At 35.3% G+C, this 19061-nt stretch overlaps 1 protein-coding gene across 2 annotated transcripts in view; it reads left to right on the top strand.

Annotated features, from left to right (window-relative positions):
* The window catches only part of MRE11 (MRE11 double strand break repair nuclease), a 63328-nt gene extending 45367 nt beyond the window's left edge, over positions 1-17961 (top strand). For both annotated transcript variants that reach the window (XM_012739669.3, XM_012739671.2), the window contains 4 exons: positions 1284-1342; positions 5519-5589; positions 12703-12778; positions 14896-17961. In XM_012739669.3, coding sequence (XP_012595123.2) covers positions 1284-1342; positions 5519-5589; positions 12703-12778; positions 14896-14952 — 263 coding nt within the window. In that variant the 3' untranslated portion in view covers positions 14953-17961. The remainder of the gene's footprint in view (positions 1-1283; positions 1343-5518; positions 5590-12702; positions 12779-14895) is intronic.
* The last annotated feature ends 1100 nt before the right edge of the window (positions 17962-19061 follow it).

Genomic DNA, 19061 nt, shown 5'->3' with positions numbered 1-19061 from the left:
CAGGTGAGGAAATTGAGATTTAAAGAAGCCAAGGAACTTGGCCATAGTCAAGCTACTAAGTCAAAATGAGTCAACTCCAAAACCAGAGTTCTTAATCATCACACTATATTGCCTTCCGAACAAAACACGGTGCTTATTTTTCTGATCAGGTTTATTTATTTCACAGATATTTATTCACCTTTTGCTATCTACTGGGGATAAAAAGAAAGGTGTCTGATTTTCAAGACTCTCCAGAGTTTGAGGACTCAGTGAATAAATATTGAGCAGAAATATTCTTGGAAAGTATTATGATCACTGGCTTTCATTCCGTTGCCATTTCTCGCCTTTTGGTTAGAGTGGGATGTGACAGCAGTAATTTGAGCAGAGCAGATAAGAACTCTGCTTCTATCTCTCCACTCAGATATCACAGGATTGGGGTTAAAACCTGGAATAAGAAACATGAGCATATAATAAACTTAGGCTAGGTAGAAAGATTCCTAACATTTTCTGACTTGGACAATTTTGGACTTTGTGGAATTCTTTGACTGTTTGGCTTTTTAAAATCCTCTTTCTTTCTTTGCCTTGTTATTTAGTTTGTGGGTCAACTTGGAGGAGATTTTTTTGATACTAGCAAACTGGTAAGGCAAAGGAGAAAATAAACCTCAGTTACGTGTTTGAAATTTATTATAGGTTTTGATCCCAAGGGAAAAGAAGGAGAAAGATAAAGGATTAGTTAAATTTCAAGTATCTAAGTTTATAAGGCAAAAAAAGTATGAATTCAAAGGAATTTTATCATGGGATAAAAGATAAGGCTGTTTTGTAGAATTCTCCTCTGGTGCATTTCTTAGGTAGTCAGTATGGCTGTCAAGGTAGAGGAGGATGAGAAAGCTCCTCTGGAACCACATGGCTCCTAATACAGCCACAGGGAAGGGTATCCTGACTACAAAGAAGGAAGGGATTAGGAGGCTTCCCTTCAGTGTATTTGTAGTTGAGTTGGTTAGGTGATCAGAGTTATCCTTGAGGCATTTTTCTATAAAATATTTTTAGTGTGGGTGTATTTATGAGCACTGCTTATTACTGTATTTGAATAAGCTGGGAAATCATGAGACTGACAGGTAAGCATTGAGTTATTTGAACATACAATTTTACATCTCTTTAGATTTTAAAAAATATAAATGGTTTTATAATTAGTCATCATGGGTTTTGTAGATAGGACTTAGAAGACCTTCAGCTAAAGAAATGTGCAAGTCTTTCTAAGTTATTTTAAAAATATGACAACGCATGTTTCATCTTTTTCATTCTAGTCTTTAAATCTACAAGACAGCAGCCCTCACGAAATGTTGCTACTAAGAATTATTCAGAGGTAAGGGGGAAAAGTTTTATAGTTTGTTTTAGTTATTTATGTTTCCTACATATGAATTGTCAACTCTTTGTTTTACAAAGTAAATTAAAGAAGAAAAATTATGGAATATTAAAGCTGGAGAGAACTTTACTTTTTTAAACATGCCAATATGACCAAAATGGTTTCATTATTGTCACAAGTGCAACACTGCAATGGTATCATTATTTTGTTTTGTTTCTTAAACATTACTTAAGTATGAATTAAAAAAATATATATATATATGTTTACATTTAAGAAATATGACATATTAAAGAAGTCCTCTGTAAACATATTCCCTTCTCAGTGTATTTTCATGCTTTTTGTTTCATACATAAATAACTTAATCTATAAAATCATAAGTAAAACTATCAACTGTATGGCCTAAAACTATGTTCAAATTTTGGATTAGGTTAACAAAAGTGTTGTCTTTATGATTTTATAAATAACAACATGCTGTATTTGCAGTGTTTATTATCAAATATAATATCAAATATGATGTTATCAAATATCATAAGTTCTTATTATCTCTCAACCTGTTCTGCGAATAATAGACCTTGCAGTGTACTTGGTAAAAATGGCATGCATTTAAAAAGTCAAAATGGTCAAAAGCCTAGATTATTAAAAATAGCAGAGAAAGTTTTATTTTAATATCGCTCAGTCTCAGCCAGACACGGTGCCTCATGCCTGTAATCCTAGCACTCTGGGAGGCCGAGGCGGGAGAATTGCTCAAGGTCAGGAGTTTGAAACCAGCCTGAGCAAGAGTGAGCCCCCGTCTCTACTAAAAAAAAAAAAGAAAGAAAGAAAGAAAGAAATTAAGTAGCCAACTAAAAATATATAGAAAAAATTAGCTGGGCATGGTGGTACATGCCTGTAGTCCCAGCTACTTGGGAGGCTGAGGCAGGAGGATCCAGGAGTTTGAGCCAGGAGTTTCAGGTTGCTGTGAGCTAGGTTGATGCTATGCCACTCTATCCTGGGCAACAGAGAAAAAAATATCACTCAGCCTTATTAAAACCACTTCAACTTGTCTGAAAAACAAAACATGCTACTAAAGAGTGAGTGCTTATACCATTGTTTAAATGGTAGCTAACAAAATCTAAAATTTAAGAAACAATAAAATCATATTAAATCTATAATCTTGCCAAAAAAACTTCACTGAGATTCTGTTATAGAACAGAATCAGTATTATCTTAAATTTTCTAAAATTTTATTTTTTATCATCACTTTCATGAGTTAAAGCTTTAAGGGTAAAAATAATGACACACAAAATGATTTCAAAAAGCCATACTTATATATACTTATAATTCCTGATACAGAACTTTAGATTAGTTTTTGTTTAATGACTAGAAATCCTTATTTCTTCAGAAAATATTGAATATCTTTTGAAACTTACCATCCATCTAGTGATTTATTAAATAACTACTCAAGATTTATTAGGTAAGCACTCAAATTACTTTTACATAATAAAAGTAAACAGAAGTTTTGCATGTTGGCTATGTTTCATCTTACACATTATTTTGTTTTGTTTTGTTTTGTTTTTTGAGACAGAGTCTCACTTCTCTTGCCTGAGCTAGTGTGCCGTGGCATCAGCCTGGCTCACAGCAACCTCAAACTCCTGGGCTCAAGGGATCCTTCTGCCTCAGCCTCCCAAGTAGCTGGGACTACAGGCACGCGCCACCATGCCCGGCTAATTTTTTCCTAATTTTTTAGTTGGCTAATTAATTTCTTTCTATTTATAGTAGAGATGGGGTCTCGCTCTTGCTCAGGCTGGTTTCAAACTCCTGACCTTGAGCAATCTACCCACCGCGGCCTCTCAGAGAGCTAGGATTATAGGCGTGAGCCACCATGCCCGGCCTACACATTATTTTTTTAGGCCTTCATTTATAGGGTATAAAACTTAAAAAAAAATTCTCAGCTAACATTTTCATTAGATTTAAATTATTTCATTAGATTTAAATTATTAAATTATTAAATATAAATAATGCTAAGCTAAGCACTGTCATTTCCTTTACAATCTAAGTTTCTAAAAGTTTTTCAGTCAATACAAAAATGATCTGGTTCACATTATTAACTGCCCAACAAAGTGTTTAGAAAGGTAAATATTCTTTGTTAAAGAGCAGATGGCTAGAAATGTTTTCCATGCTCTTATTTTTAAAAAACATTCTGATATACATAATGAATCTCAATCAAAATTTACAAGTGATAGCCGAAATCCTGTCAACTTCCATCCCATACAACATAAATCCACAGTTTTTAGGCATAAACAGTTCAAAATTTAAGTTTATAATGGAAATGTCAATAAGTCATAACTACTACTACACATCACTACCGATGGGTTCCACTGTACATCAACCAAGTACAGCAGATGTGTACATCTGCTAGACTGCTTAGAAAATTAAAGTTACCAGAGCCATAAATAAGGAATACATAAATATGAACATAATGCCAAAGCTGTTAAAAAAAAAGCAAGATGTAATGAAAACACATAAGATAGTTCTCTCTGTAAGCCACTTTCCACTGATTTATAAAGCTATGGTTTTATAATTATTTTAAAAAGGAAAATATTTCTACACTGATGCATGCATTAATTTCATTGTACATTCTTGACTACAAAGCAGTCTTTAAATCATCTTGCAGAGCTTGACATATCTCATCAGAATTTCTCCAGAAAGTCTGCTTGCCGTATTTTCAGCAGCCTTTAGTGCTTCAGTAGCTTTGTGAAGCTCCTTAATAACCAATGTTAAAGCCTCTGGGTTAATTTTGTTCACAAAACCATACACAAATAGACCAAGTTTCCATAAGTAAGCCAGTATTCAAAATTATTGAATTGTCAAGCAGAATGGCATTCAGAATTGCCTCCACGGATGACACACACACACACACACTCTCTCTCTCTCTCTCTCTCTCTCTCTCTCTCTCTCTCTCTGCTACCGCTACTGCTTGCCATAGTGGAGGCTGAGGGAGGCTATACCGGTCATCTTTCCTCAGGGTTTCTAGGATTTTGTTTTGTTTTGTTTTTCTCTCTTTTTAAAAATAATGATTCATATTATTAGAAATCCATAAGTGTTAAATGTGCAGTAATATTTTTAAGGATAACAGTATTGAACCAAAAGGCCCCATGCATGGTATGCTAATATTGAGGGTGCATTCATTGCATATAAGAGGTTTTATTTATACCTGCGTTCTTTTTGTTTCTTACACTCTCATAATACCAGCTTGTGCCTTATCATCTGATGCTAGACTCAAGACAGCCTAAAAAGTTGGAGTCTAAAGATCTCTATGTTCTGCTGTAGATTTAACATAGACCTTCTGCTCTTCCTTTGGATTCCAAAGAGTCTGGTATTGGCATGACTCTCCTGTTACCTGTTTCAAAACCCATGTGTCTTAACTCCCAAGCCAATACAATTTCCTCTCTATCAGGGTTTCTCAGTAGTGGCACTATTGATATTTTGGACCAGATAATCCTTTGTTGTGAAGGACTATCCTGTGCGTTGTGAGATGTCTAGCAGCATCCTTGGCCCCAGGTGCTGTTTGTTCAGTATTTTGTCCTTGGCATCATCCTCATCTGCACTTTAGTTAGATGAAGACTTAGGAAATGTGCGTATCAAGTGTCAAGATAACACAAAATGTAGAGGAATAGTTAGTATTTTAAGTGACAGAATCAAGAATCAGAAATATCTTTATTGGGTCTTAACACTAACAAACAATATTTAACAGGGATAAATGTAACAGAAGGATATCCAGTATGTCCCACACATTCTGATACCTCATTTAAAGTTGGAGGTGGAACACTGATGGTCTGGTGACCCATCAGAACTTAAGAAGAAAATCACAGGCACAGTCTGCACACGAGCCTGTGGGAGTCATTCACCAATCTGTTCCTTTGGGTACCACGCTCCAGGGATGGCCAGGAGAGAAGTGCACTAAAACATGGAATAGAGAATAGTATTTATGAATGAAGAGAGACATTGGATGGAGCTCAGGCTGACCTTTAGTTCTAATATAATAGTTGCTACTCACTTTGTTTCTGTCTTCTTATTTTGGCTTTTTTGTATGTTTTAAAAAAAACACTTTGAGATTTAATCATTTAATCTATTTTTATTTGGGTGTTCCATTCCCACAAAACCTATTTGTTGCTTTGTGCCCCACCCTCCACCTTAGGTAATCGAGGTGGATGAATCAGATGTGGAAGACGATGACATTTTTCCTACCACTTCAAAGACAGAACAGAGGTAGGTTCATGGACTTCCTGCAGAAAGAAACATCTGAAAAAAATTAAAATTATCCAGAATTCTATAGTTATATATTTTTCTATGTCACTGAAATTTAACAGACTTATTTTTAGCAGTAAAGTATATAGAGGAGTGAAAACAGACTAAGAGCTAGTTTGTAGAGTTGATGCAGTGTTATTACAAGTATTTTCATTGAAAATTTAAATCACCTATATTTCATTTCCTTTTATCTTTATTACCCAGTGGTTTTCCTAATGGAATCTTGTTCTCTCCAATTAATAGAAAATAATTTTGTATTATGTTAATATATGATTTTAGCTTTTTGTCATTATCATATTTTTATATACTTAATTATACATGGTGCTGTGCTAAACACTAAAAAGAGAATCATGTAGGCTCATTCTGCCTTCAGAGTATTTACATGCTTTTCTTCTTGCTTTTGGCCTGTTGCTGTTAAGCTTGACTTGGTTTACTGTCACCATTTTGGGTGGATACTAACTTAACTAAAGCTCAATTAATGAGAATTTCTACTTAAGAAAAAACCTGGTTTATACTTGTTTTCTGTTTGAGTATTATATTATGTCTGATGGGGGACATAAATGTTTAAGATGGTTTCTGCCTTTGGGCAACTTAAATTTAGTGGAAAAGAAAAATGAACACATTTTTGAATTCTTTAAAGAATGATTGAGTCAGTATATAATTATGTGTGAAGTTTTATGATACAGACACATAATATGAGTGCTTATGGGCAGGTGGAAAAAGGAGCAGAAAGCGTGGGTTAGTGTGGGCTATGGAAGAAGAAAAAGCTTCACTGAGGGAGTAAAATTTACTTGAAATTTCAAGGATGGGAATTGTTTGGCTTAGTAGGGCAGAAAGTGATGATCCCAGCATGACATGAACAGGAGCAATGGAGGGGAGAGGGAGATTTATATCAGTGTTCCTCAAGCTTTTTTCCTGTGATCTTAACCATTTCTTCATTACCTAAGGAGAAAAAACAATTTATATGGAAATTAAATACTGAAGAATGAAATTATGTTGGGAAAGGTCGAGCTTGAGAGGGCCAAAAACCATTGTAGTCCCTACAATTTTTCACCCCATTCCCACCCCCCGGAACCAGTTTTTGTTCCCTGGCTACAGTATTGACCCTTTGAGAATTAAGGGTCAATATTGGAAAAGTTGGTAAATATAGCCCCACATTCACTTATTAGATCCTTAAACATATGCTAGGTGCTGGTGTTAGAAAGATGAAAGAAATACCCCTTCAAGGAATTTATACTAAAGTGGTATGCTAATTCCAGGGGACTGCTAATCCACCAGGATAAATTTTATTCAGGGTTAATGAAATGTAAAGGAAGTGCCAACCTCTTTCTGCGATAGATCAAAGATAGTAGGTAGTGTTTGAGCTGGTGCTCACCAGATGTGTTAGAAACAAACTATAGAAACAATCCTGGAAAGTATAGTCCTAGTGGATGTGTTAGAATGCATTCAAGGAGATGATCTGGGTGCAGTGACAACAAACAGTGGCATAGAACACAGACATCCACTTTGAAGGGGTCAGGGAAAGCCTCTGAGGAGGCCATAGAAATTTTAAGAAGAGAGACTTGGCTTTGCAAAAAGCAGAGGGAAAAGCACATGCAAAGTCTCTTGAAGAAGAAACAGTGGAAAAGGAGGTGGTTTGACATAAGAATAGAAAGAGGCAGGAGTAAATCATACTGCAGGAACAGGTGAGCATGGTGAGGATTTGAACTTTTTATATATTATAAATGCACTGGAAAGTCAGAGAAGGATTTTGAGAGAAGTGGTGATGTCTGACTTACATTTATAAAGGATCCCTGCGGTTGCAGGACATGGGAGTGCAAACAGGCTGACCTGAAAGGAGGGTACCGTAGCAGAGTCCAGCTAAGAGATGATGGAGGCTTGCACAGGCTGATGGCAGGGGGAATGGAAAGAATAGGTGGTTTGGGGGTATGTTTTGAAAATAGACATAACAAAACTTGGGGATGGATAGAATTATTTGGAGTAAGGGAGAATAAGGAATCAAGATTGATTTTCAGGTTTTTTGCTCAAGCATCTAGATTGTGCCATACACTGAGAGAAGAGCATAAAAGAGGAAAGGAACAGATGTTTATAGGGGATGATAGGCATATTTAATCAAAAGCTCTGCTTTAGATGTGAAAAGTTTGAGATGCCTGCAAAACATACATGAAAGGAGGTTATAGGTGATGGGAAATAAGAGTCTGGAGCTCAGCTGAGAGGTTAGGAATGATACCTAGATTTACCGTGGGACAGCATACAGATGGTACATAAAGCCATTGGGGTGTGTGGGGTGACCTTGAAAGAGAAGGCAGAGAGAGCAGAGGCTTGTGTTCCTATCCTGGAGTTACAATCTTTAAAGCTTGGGTAAAGTAGAAAAAGCAACAAGAAAGACGCGAGAAAATTCCAGTAGAGTATAAAGTTGCATAAGCCCATACTGGCCTTTATAGGAGGAGTAAAAATACTAAGATGGGCACAGATGCAAGTAGTTTTATATATCTTGTGGTAGATAACTGAGGGAGTTCTTTTAGCTCATGAAGATTTACTTGAATTTTTCAGGCTCATTTATGCATATTAAACAGGACTCCTTTGGTTCCAGCTGCTAGAAACCTAACTCAAATTTGCTTAGGGAAAAGGAGATTTATTGGAAGAAATCCAATAAATGGATATGGAAGAAATCCATATCAGGATACCTTAGGTTGTGGAAGGAAGTGAAAGCCCCTTTCTAGGTCTTTTTTTGGTTGTTCTTGCCTTTGTAAATTAAAGCACAAACAAACAAATCTGGTCTAGCTTTCTGGGTTTTTTTTCAGGTGTGGATCAAGGAATTAATGAAAAATACTATTTTAGTATTTGACATATGTTTGAGGATATTAAAGAAAAATATTTTGTTATCATTTTGGGTTGTTTACTTTTCAGCAATATAAATGTCTGTTGACTTCTTATTTAGACATGAGGTAGTAAACTGACAGTAGTTTAGTACTTCCTATGTGCCAGGCACTGTTTTGAGCACTTTACATATGAATGAGCTTGTGTGATGCTCACAAAAACCCCAAGAGATAGAAATAATCATAACTCTATCATCTCCATTTTATTGATGAAGAAAGTGAAGCACAGTGGGCTAAGTAACTTACCTAAGGTCACCCAATTAGTCACACAAGCCAGGCATTCTCCCAAACTCATCTCTATGTTGTTGCTTCTAAACACAGTAATTAAGCTCTCAAACTATTGTGTAAGCAGTAAGAATCATTTAAATTTTGAGAGGCTATTTAGAAATGGACATTTTAGAAACAAATCTGAAATCAGCCTTACAGACTTGTGTTTCTAATGACAGCAACTGAATGACGATTTAGAATATTTTTGCAGAATTTTTTAGTAATTGCAGGGTGTGTATGGTATTTCATTTATAATTTAAAGCAGCAGTCCCCAACCTTTTTGGTACCAGGGATTGGTTTCTTGGAAGACAATTTTTTCCACAGATGGGGGTCAGGGGGTGGGAGTTGGCAAGGAGGAGCTCAGGTGGTGATTCAAGCAGTGGAGAGGGGCTGTAAATATAGATGAACCTTTGCTTGCTAGCTCATCTCCTGCTGTGTGGCCCCCCAGTTCCTAAGTTTTGTGGAAGACAATTTTTCCATGGTGGGGAGCAGGGGGAGGCTGGTGGAGCTCTGCCGTCTGGTCCCTAACAGGCCACGGACTGATTGGTACCAGGCTACAGCCCAGGGCTTGAGAACCACAGATTTAAAGCATTTAAGTTCTGTCGCTTAGGTGTGGACCCTGATAAATTTGCTGATCCTTTGCCTCTGAACCTTAGTTACTCTTCAGGTTTGCCTGAGAAATCCTCTTGTCCCTTACTTTTGTGTATGAGGACCTGTGAATTTTGCTGTTTACATCTGACACAAGATCCCTTGATTTCCATCTTAATTTGTCTAGACAAGACTTTTGGACATTTTTTTTTTTTTTTTGCTATAAGAACATCTGAAAACATGTTAATAAAATTGTAAATTATAAAGGGCTAGACAGTAAATACTAGGTTATTAAGTATGGAATGTCCAATTTCTATATGTACTAAGTTTTACAGTTGATAGCTCTGACATTTCACTTTGACACTTTTTTTTTTATTGTGAATGTACTTCCTCATTCCTTTAAACACATGTTTTGGCTTGTGATTGTCTTTTAAATTTGTTTTTAACAGCAATTTTTGTAAAATCATGGATAAGTCAAAAATTCATGTTTCTTTTGAATATGTGTTCTGTCATGGAACCAATGCAGTGTAGACAGCGTGAAATATCAATGAAGTGTTTGGGAAGGATGTGGCTAATGAACACACAGTACTCTGATGGTTTGAGAAGTTCATTCTGGTGATTTTAATCTTGAAATTGAGCCACGTGGGCAACCTTAGACCTAGGTGGTTAATCATGAGCTGAAAGCTGTGGTGGAAGCGAATCCATCTCAACCTACACGTGAATCAGCAGCAAGATTTGACATTGCTATTCCACCAGTATTGGACCATTTGAAACAAATGGGCACGATAAAGAAGCTAGATAGATGAGTATCATGAATTAAATGAGTATCAGAAGAGAAATTGTCTTGAAGCTTGCCTTTCTTTGCTGTCATGACATAAAGGTGAACCATTTCTGCACTATATTGTTATATGTAATGAAAAATGGATTCTTTTTGACAATCACAAGCCTTTGGCACAATGGTTGGATAAAGATGAAGTGCCCGAACACAGTCCAAAACCAAATATTTATCAAAAAAAGCTAATGGTGTCTGATGGTCCAGCGCTGGTATTATCCACAACAGCTTCATGAAACCTGGTCAGTCAGCAGATGTTTCCTCCAACCAACTGGATTAAATGATGAGGATGCTTGCTGTGAAGCAGCTGAGATTGGTCAATCCTCTTACAAGATCACACATTACACAAACAATGCTGTTCAAACTACAGAAGCTGGACTTGGAAACTCTCTGTCATCCACTGTATTCACCAGACCTTGTGCCAACTGACTACCACTTCTTCCAGGCTTTGGACCACGTCTTGCAAGAAAAACTATTCAGTTTTCAACAAGTTGTGGAAAATGCCTTTCATGATTTCATTGCCACTTGCTCTCTAGGCTTCTTTGCTGCTGGCATGAACAAGCTACCATTAAGAAGGATCAAATTAAAAAGCTTCTGCACAGCCAAAGAAACTCTCAAGAGAGCAAACAGACAACCCACAGAATGGGAGAAAATTTTTGCAAGCTACACATCTGATAAAGGGCTGATAATTAGAATCTATTTAGAACTCAGGAAAATCAGCAAGAAAAAAATCAAACAACCCTATCAAAAAATGGGCAATTCCTGTAACCTGCTCTTGTTCCTCTGGAAAAATAAATAAATAAAGAAGTAAAAATATTTAATATTTTTAATTAAAAAAATGGGCAAAGGACATGAACAGAAACTTCTCAAAAGAAGACAGAAAAATGGCCAACAAACATGAAAAAATGTTCAACATCTCTAATCATCAGGGAAATGCAAATCAAAACCACAATGAGATATCACTTAACTCCAGTGAGAATAGCCTTTATCAAAAAGTCCCCAAACAATAAATGCTGGCATGGATGCGGAGAGAGAGGAACACTCCTACACTGCTGGTGGGACTGCAAACTAGTTCAACCTTTGTGGAAAGCAATATGGAGATACCTCAAAGCGATACAAGTAGATCTACCATTTGATCCAGCAATTCCACTACTGGGCATCTACCCAAAAGATCAAAAGTCACTTTATGAAAAAGACACCTGCACTGGAATGTTTATAGCAGCACAATTCACAATTGCAAAGTTGTGGAAACAACCCAAGTGCCCATCAATTCATGAGTGAATTAATAAAATGTGGTATATGTATACCATGGAATACTATTCAGCTTTAAGAAACGATGGTGATATAGCACCTCTTGTATATTCCTGGATAGAGCTGGAACCCATTCTACTAAGTGATGCATCTCAAGAATGGAAAAACAAGCACCACATGTACTCACCAGCAAATTGATATTAATGGATCAACACCTAAGTGGACATATAGGAGTAACATTTATTGGGTGTCAGGAGGGTGGGAGGGGGAAGGGGGGAGGAGGGGATGGGTATATACAACCACAATGAGTAAGAGGTGCAACGTTTGGGGGATGGACACGCTTGAAGCTCTTACTCGAGGGGGGAGGGGAGCGGGGGGCATGGGCAATATATGTAACCTTAACACTTGTACCCCCATAATACGCTAAAATAAAAAAAAGGCAAAACTGTGTTGATAGTTTAAGCATATACTTTGATTAATTGCACTGCTTCTTGTTTGAAATATAAACTAAACTTTTATTCAAAATTGGACATTTCATATTTAATAGCATAATATTTTTTTTAGGCTTTGTAGGCCAAGAGGCAAAATTGAGGATACTATGTAGGTAGGTATTTAAATAACCATTTAAAATGTAACCATTTCAAAATGTGAAACCCAGGCTTACCTCCCAGGTGGCAGACTAGATTTGGCCTGCTGGCCAGAGTTTACTGGCTTCTGATCCAAGATGATTAAAATTATTATTATAATAATAAAGAGTTAGGTATTTACTACAAGTCAAGCCTTATAAGAGTAGGAATCATGATTTTCTTGTTAACTCAGATTTGAATGTAAAGTATTTCAGTGTTCTCACAATTTTCATAAGTAGGAGTTGGTAGTAGATACATTTTAATATAAGAACTATAAGCATTTTTGTAGTACTTAATATGTGTCAGGCACTGTTCAAAGTGTTTAAGCATATTAACACATTTTATCTTTAAAAGACTATTATCCTCATTTTACAGATGAGGAAATTGAGGCAAAGAGAAGCTAAATAATTTGCCCAAAGCCACATAATAAGTAAATGGCAAAACTGTAATTCAAACCTTGGCCCCAAGCCCTTTTTCTCCTCATTCCATTTTGACTGCCTCTAATGTAGATTGAAGGGAATTGTGTGTTATTTTTATTCATGGCTGCTACTAGATTGAAAAAATTAGCTAGAAAGGCACATTTTATACATCCCGTAGTTCATTGTCTTTGTTGTTTGTTTTTTTGCCTCAGGTGGTCAAGCGCATCTTCCAGCAAACGCATGTCCCAGAGCCAAACAGCCAAAGGGGTTGATTTTGAATCAGATGAGGTAATAAAGTAATAGTGTTAAATTTCAATTAATTTTTAACTTTGTAAAATTTAAATAGGGACTACTAGCTGATTGCTAGAAATTATTTTTAAAAATAGTTCACTGATAACCTTACTTTGAACTATAGTTAAGAGTCAACAAGTAACATCTGTTGAGTGCCCGTCAAGGTAATTATCTTAGATATAAAAAGCCTGCAGATTTGTAAAATATGATATTGACTCAACTCTAATTTGCCCAGTTAACAGTAGGATCAGAATATTTTTTTAGCTTCTGCCATTCATATTTGGATGAATGATGATGGTGATATCCCAAGAGCTTTTAATAGTACTGTAATGGAATATTTATTAAGGACTAACTGTATGCTTTACATGCATCGTATATGAGATGGTACATGGTGGTGATTTTCGTGTCATGGAGGTATTTGGGCATTGACTGAAGTGCCATATGGCAGGATGTGTGAAAGAAACTCCAAGATAATGTGTGAGAGAAACTCCAAGATGATGTTCTCTAGCTTGAATGAGGAGGAATAGGAAGAGGTCTAATTAGAACTTGCCTCTTGCCTTTTTCATTTGTTGTTTCAATTAAGTTGAATTAAACTGCATGACTGTAGGATGCTGGCCTTTCCCTTTCCTCCATGGCTGCCATTTGAAGGGCCTTTGCTAGTTTTTAATTGAATTGCTTGCAGCTGTTTCTTTTAGGCCTGTCACATCATGGAAGTGAGATCATACAGGATATGTCTTTTTGTGACTGGCTTATTTGACATACCACAGTGTCCTCAAGGTTTATCCATGTTGCAACACATGACTTACCCCTTTCGTTTTGAGCTTCGACTCCTGCTGTTGTCTTCCCTAAATCTCACCTGTAGTTTTTAAACAGCTTGAGAGGGCTCACCACAACTCAGGCTGTGAAGAAAAACAGTAGCAAGAGCTCAATCTGCTATTAATACTAGCACATTGCTTCTAGGAGGGAAATGAGCAGTTACTGCCTCCTTTGTTTATTCTAAAGCATATAGATATACATATGGTTTATATGTTACAGTTAAAAATTTGTGTACTAGTTTATGTGGACTGCAAAAAAGAACTATTAGCAAATTCTCTATTAGACTTCAACTTGGACTTATCTCTGATTTATTAAAGTTCTGCCTTTTATAATAGCAGAAGATGAATCAATAAATGAAAGTGAATTTGTATTTCTTATGAAATAGTTAACTTAGCTAACATTCCAATGTGTTAATACCATCAACAAAGCCTAACATCAAATAATAGTTTCTTTTATTAATGTCTTAAAAGAAATATAAATCAAAAATTTTAAACAAATTTGCTTTATCTTCTGAATATTTAGTTATAGAATACATAAAAATATAAAATACATAAAGATCAATTTTATGTTATCCTTATCAAAATGTATACCTTGTACTTATCTGAGGTTTGTTAGTTTTCGTTGTCTTTCACTAAATTCTTAGTTAATGTTTGATATTTCTGTTTATTCTTACCATGTGTATAATCTATTATAGCCCAGCAGCATGGTAACTCTTGACATACCCATCTACTTCTTTTTCCAAAAAAACTGTTTGAAAGATTGCTTTGCAAGGCTGTTTTTTTTGTGTGTTTTTTTTGCATCAGTCTAAGAGGCTATTTCTAGCATTAAATGAGTAATGGGAAATAAGAATTACAGCTATTTTTGAGGCAGATCTTCTCCATGTGGCTTCATGATTTTTTGGCTGTGAATTTCCAGAATAGCAGATAAACCTGTAATGTAACTGAAGAAAAAAACCTGTTCAAAAACCACATATAAATGACTTGAGGAATATTTTTTCTGGCATACCCGCACCTCATTTGCCTTATGAAAGTTAATAATTGAAGGAAATGTATATGGTATATATTGCAGGTATATAGACATACACATACATAGCAGCATAAATTTTTACTTTTAATGCTTGCTAAGAATTTAATTAGACTTATATATTTTGCATTTATAAAGGAAATGGAAAAATGGAGTCTACCCCATGTGAAAGAAGAAAGTGACTATTACTGATATTGTTTTGCCCATAAGAACTTCTATCTTATTTCAGTGAAACATGGAACAATCATTAATATAACATTTGTATATCCTTTCAGGATGACGATGATGATCCGTTTATGAACATTAGTTCTTTAAGAAGAAACAGAAGATAATATATTTAATGGCACTTAGAAATTTTCAAGATACAGGAAAAAGCAAAACATTACAAGCTAAGAGTTTACAGTTGAAAATGTTCGAAGTATTGCTGTTAACTGAAGAAGTTGAAAAAGACTTAACAGAAAAAAGCTAATGTTTAAGAATTTATATTTTTGAATATCATTTCCTTGAACATTACTCCATTACTGGAGAAATTTCACAGCTCAAGAACATACATAATAGCATTGGTTCTCCTTATTTTTAAATCTGGTATAGTAACAGCTTTATTTAAATATCATTTTTGAATAAGGATTAAAATAAATTTACCATTATACATTTCTGCTTCATGATTATAGACTGTGTCAGTATTTTAATGTAGTTACATTTAGCCAAAGTTGATGGAAAGAGCTTAAAAAATTTAACTTCTTGTGAATTTTAATGATTTCCTAGAGGCTTTTGACTTCTTGAAAGTAAAACAATCTATGTAAAACTGTGCCTAAGCTCACTATTTGTTATTAAGGATGTGTTTTTTTCTATGCTTATTATAAGATTTTGAATGATTAGAAGTACCTTTTAGTTTGAATAGATATGTTTTTATTAAAAAGAACATTCTGTTAGAATTATTGAGTTTTTTATTCCAATTGTAGCAAAGATTTCAAAAGATTATATTCACATTGAATTGTAGTAATTTTCTCTATTATTCTCTGCTGTTAATAGTTCTTTTTCATGCATGCACCTATTTCTAGGAGAAAAAGGGTTAAAAGATTTTAAACTATAGCTTCTTGAAAATATCAAAGAACTTTTTTAGATAGAATGGTCAGTTGAACCTTGTGGTTATATTACAATATTGAAATATAACTAATGTGGAATATCCAAGACTAATGTGCTAAGACTTTTCGTTAATAATATTTTATTTTAACTTTGGTTTCTATGAAATATTTCTGAATGGACAATTCCAAAAATCTTAGTAGATCATGTTAAGTTTATATTTTCTTACTTGTTTTAAGGGGGAAGTAAGAATTTGGCCTCTTCAGATTTAAGCTAAATAATCCCATTCTCTTCTTTAACACTCCCTAAAAAGACCCCTGAGAGTATTCTTTCTTTAATCTTATGAGGCAGATATATTTATAGACTGCTTAAGGAGGTTATAGATCTTGGCAGTGCAGCAACCTGACATTTCTTCATAGGTAGAAACAAACGTTTGACTGAATGGTACTCATGACCAATAGTCATACCTGGAATGTGTCAAATTATAGGAGACAGACACTTGGCTAGTGGCTGCCTCCATATTATGGCACCTTTGAAATGGGCTCAGTCAAAAGTTGCTATATAACATTCTAATGACTTAATTAAAAAATATTTTCTGTACCTAATTTTAGCATAAGGGTTACTTTAGCAGGTAGCATTAACCCAGTGAAAGGCATTGTCCTGTGAAGTATTCTCAGGCGGACCTGCCCACATTTTTATTGCACTCTAAATCTTATATTCCCAATATGTGAACACAGCAGAGGTTAAATCAGGAGTGAGCATTGCTGTGCATGATGGAATAGAAGCTAGGAGGGGAGGCAGGTCTGGATGATTCAGTGTTGCTTCTGCACAGGGCACACTGCCTCAGACCGAGCTACGAGCTGCACCAGCTACAGGCTCTTCTCATTCATCTGTTAGATGGGTGAGGGGTAAGAGAGAGGAGATGGTCACTGAAGTATCCTAACAGCTTCCTGGGAAAAAGGAATAAGGCTTTCTCCCTTTAAAAATATTGCTCTAGGTATGAAAAGAGGTACTAAATGTGATGCAGTTAGCTGGGCCAAGAAAGGTAGCAGTTACAGAGGGTGAAAATCTCTCCAGTTAATTCAAGTCATTTTGTGAGTAGTGTGTATCAAGCCCTGGAAATGATAAATAAAACATGAAGGAAAACTTCTTTGATTAAATATTATTGCAAAGTTAATTGTGTCATATATCCTTGATATTCTATATTGATGCAGGAAAATCTATTTTTTTTCTTTTGAAAATTGTCAGACCTGTTGTTATAGGTGTGTAGAGGTCTTTAGGTGATTGCAGAGCACCTGCATTTGCTCATGGGGGCTATGAGAGAGCAGGGATGAAAACATTGTAAGGAAAACATCTGTAGGGAATCTTTTTGTTGTTTACCAAAGAATAAATCTTTTTCTGGTGTTTTGTTTCATATCCTAAAAATACAACAGTGCATTTACAAGGTTAAGAATGCATTGTAGTTCTAGGAAATTCTAGGAATATAACTAGTGCTTGGAAAAATCAAGCATTGAGACATGGCCTTTAATTCATTTACATACAAAACATTTTTTCCTAAACATTCAAAATTGTGAAATACAGTAAATACAGAAAAGTCATATGGTTAACAAATTATTAAGTGAGCACGTGTGGCACTGCTATACAGGTCAAGAAATAAAATATCGCTGTGCCTCAGAAACCCATAGAATTGTTCTCTCTGGTTAACCAGCCCTGACTTCTGTAATTTAAAAGCTCTTAATTTTGCCACAAGGTGGTGCTTCTACCATTAGATGCAGTTAGGATGGTGCAACTATAAGTCTAAAACTGAGGAGTCACTGCATTTGCAATAGATTTAGAACCTATGCAATAATATTAATATTAAACCTATGCAGTAATCGCAGACCTATGCAGTAATACCATAGTTAGCCTTCTAATCATGTAAATTGCTTTACATATGTATTTCATCTGGTTTAGCCTGTTACTATGGAATTTACCATATAAACTTTTACATATAAAAGTTGAAGAAGAAGAAAAATTTTTTATGTCTTTTAAAGAGCAAAATTCTTACTAAAAAATTGAGTGAAATAAAATGTCTCCCAATGTCAAATTTTTCTTTGGAAATGTACAATATTTAAAAGCAACTTTCCCCCAAAGTAATATGTCCTTTGTGTATCTGTTGTACATTTAATTCATAGTATTTTGCTGTTTTTTTTTAAAGCTAACTGCCATTAATATTATTATAAAAGTTTTATATAATAAAGATTTGGTGTTTTGAGTCCAGTGAGCTTCCACATTCTTGAATGAAAAATGTCTACATTTTGTCATTTGCTTATCTCATTTGCTTTATTTATTTATTTAGTGTATTATGGGGGTACAAGTGTTAAGGTTACTTATATTGCCCATGCCCCCCTCCCCCCTCGAGTAAGAGCTTCAAGCATGTCCATCCCCCAAACGTTGCACATCTTACTCATTGTGGTTGTATATACCCCTCCCCGTCTCATTTGCTTTTAATAATTTTGAACTTAATGTTTATTATGTCTGAAAACACTAGAATTTCAGTTTGATCTCTATAAAGTCAGTTCACACAACTTGCTGTCGCCATGTACATTTGTATATCTTTTCCCTGTCAGATGACTAGATCTGATTTTAGCTTTTTTGAAATGGTAAAAGTAATGCATACTCTTCAAAATTCAGGCATTGCAATATGTATCAAAGTGCATGTGCTTACCTGTCATCCTCTCCCCAGATACACCCTGTCAGCAGTTAAGTGCATGTTTCTCGAATTACTGTTGAAATGACTACTAAGAAAAATTTTTGAATTAGAACCCCCAATTAGATAGCCACATATTTTGGTCCCCATATCAAGGTATATGTTCTCCTTGCTACTTATCGTGACATCCTGATTTTTCCACATCTGCTTTGTCAACCTCTTAATTGTGCCTATTAATTAATCATTGCCTATTTTGAGGGATAATTGCACTGCTCTATAATGTGTGTTTTAAATGTTATTGCTCAGTTTGGGTCAAGTAAAAGGATATTTAATCTGTGGTACCTTCAAGTTAAAAGTGGTGAAGTAATTGTTAAAGGGCTCTTGGCTGGTGATTGCGCTGATTATATTAAGCTGATTGGCCTGTGCCACTTTTCTGCCTCTGAGAGCCACTGTGCAGTTATGATGGTTCATGTACAAATACTCAGAACTAGTGCGTAAGTACTCTTGATCACATTGCCTGTTTAATTTCAAGTGTTTCATGTTATATTTTATGTAAAAGTCAATATTTTCTATACTCTGAGCTTAAAATGTAACTCCAGTCTATCTATTAGTGCATTTGAACTGATTAGGCAGTATATCTAACTGGGCAAATTTTGCTAGAGACAAAAA

Source organism: Microcebus murinus, chromosome 4 (assembly GCF_040939455.1).
Source record: "Microcebus murinus isolate Inina chromosome 4, M.murinus_Inina_mat1.0, whole genome shotgun sequence".
Classification (NCBI taxonomy): Eukaryota; Metazoa; Chordata; class Mammalia; order Primates; family Cheirogaleidae; genus Microcebus; species Microcebus murinus.
The sequence above is the reverse complement of the archived record's forward strand: the minus strand, read 5'-3'. Positions and strand labels throughout refer to the sequence as shown.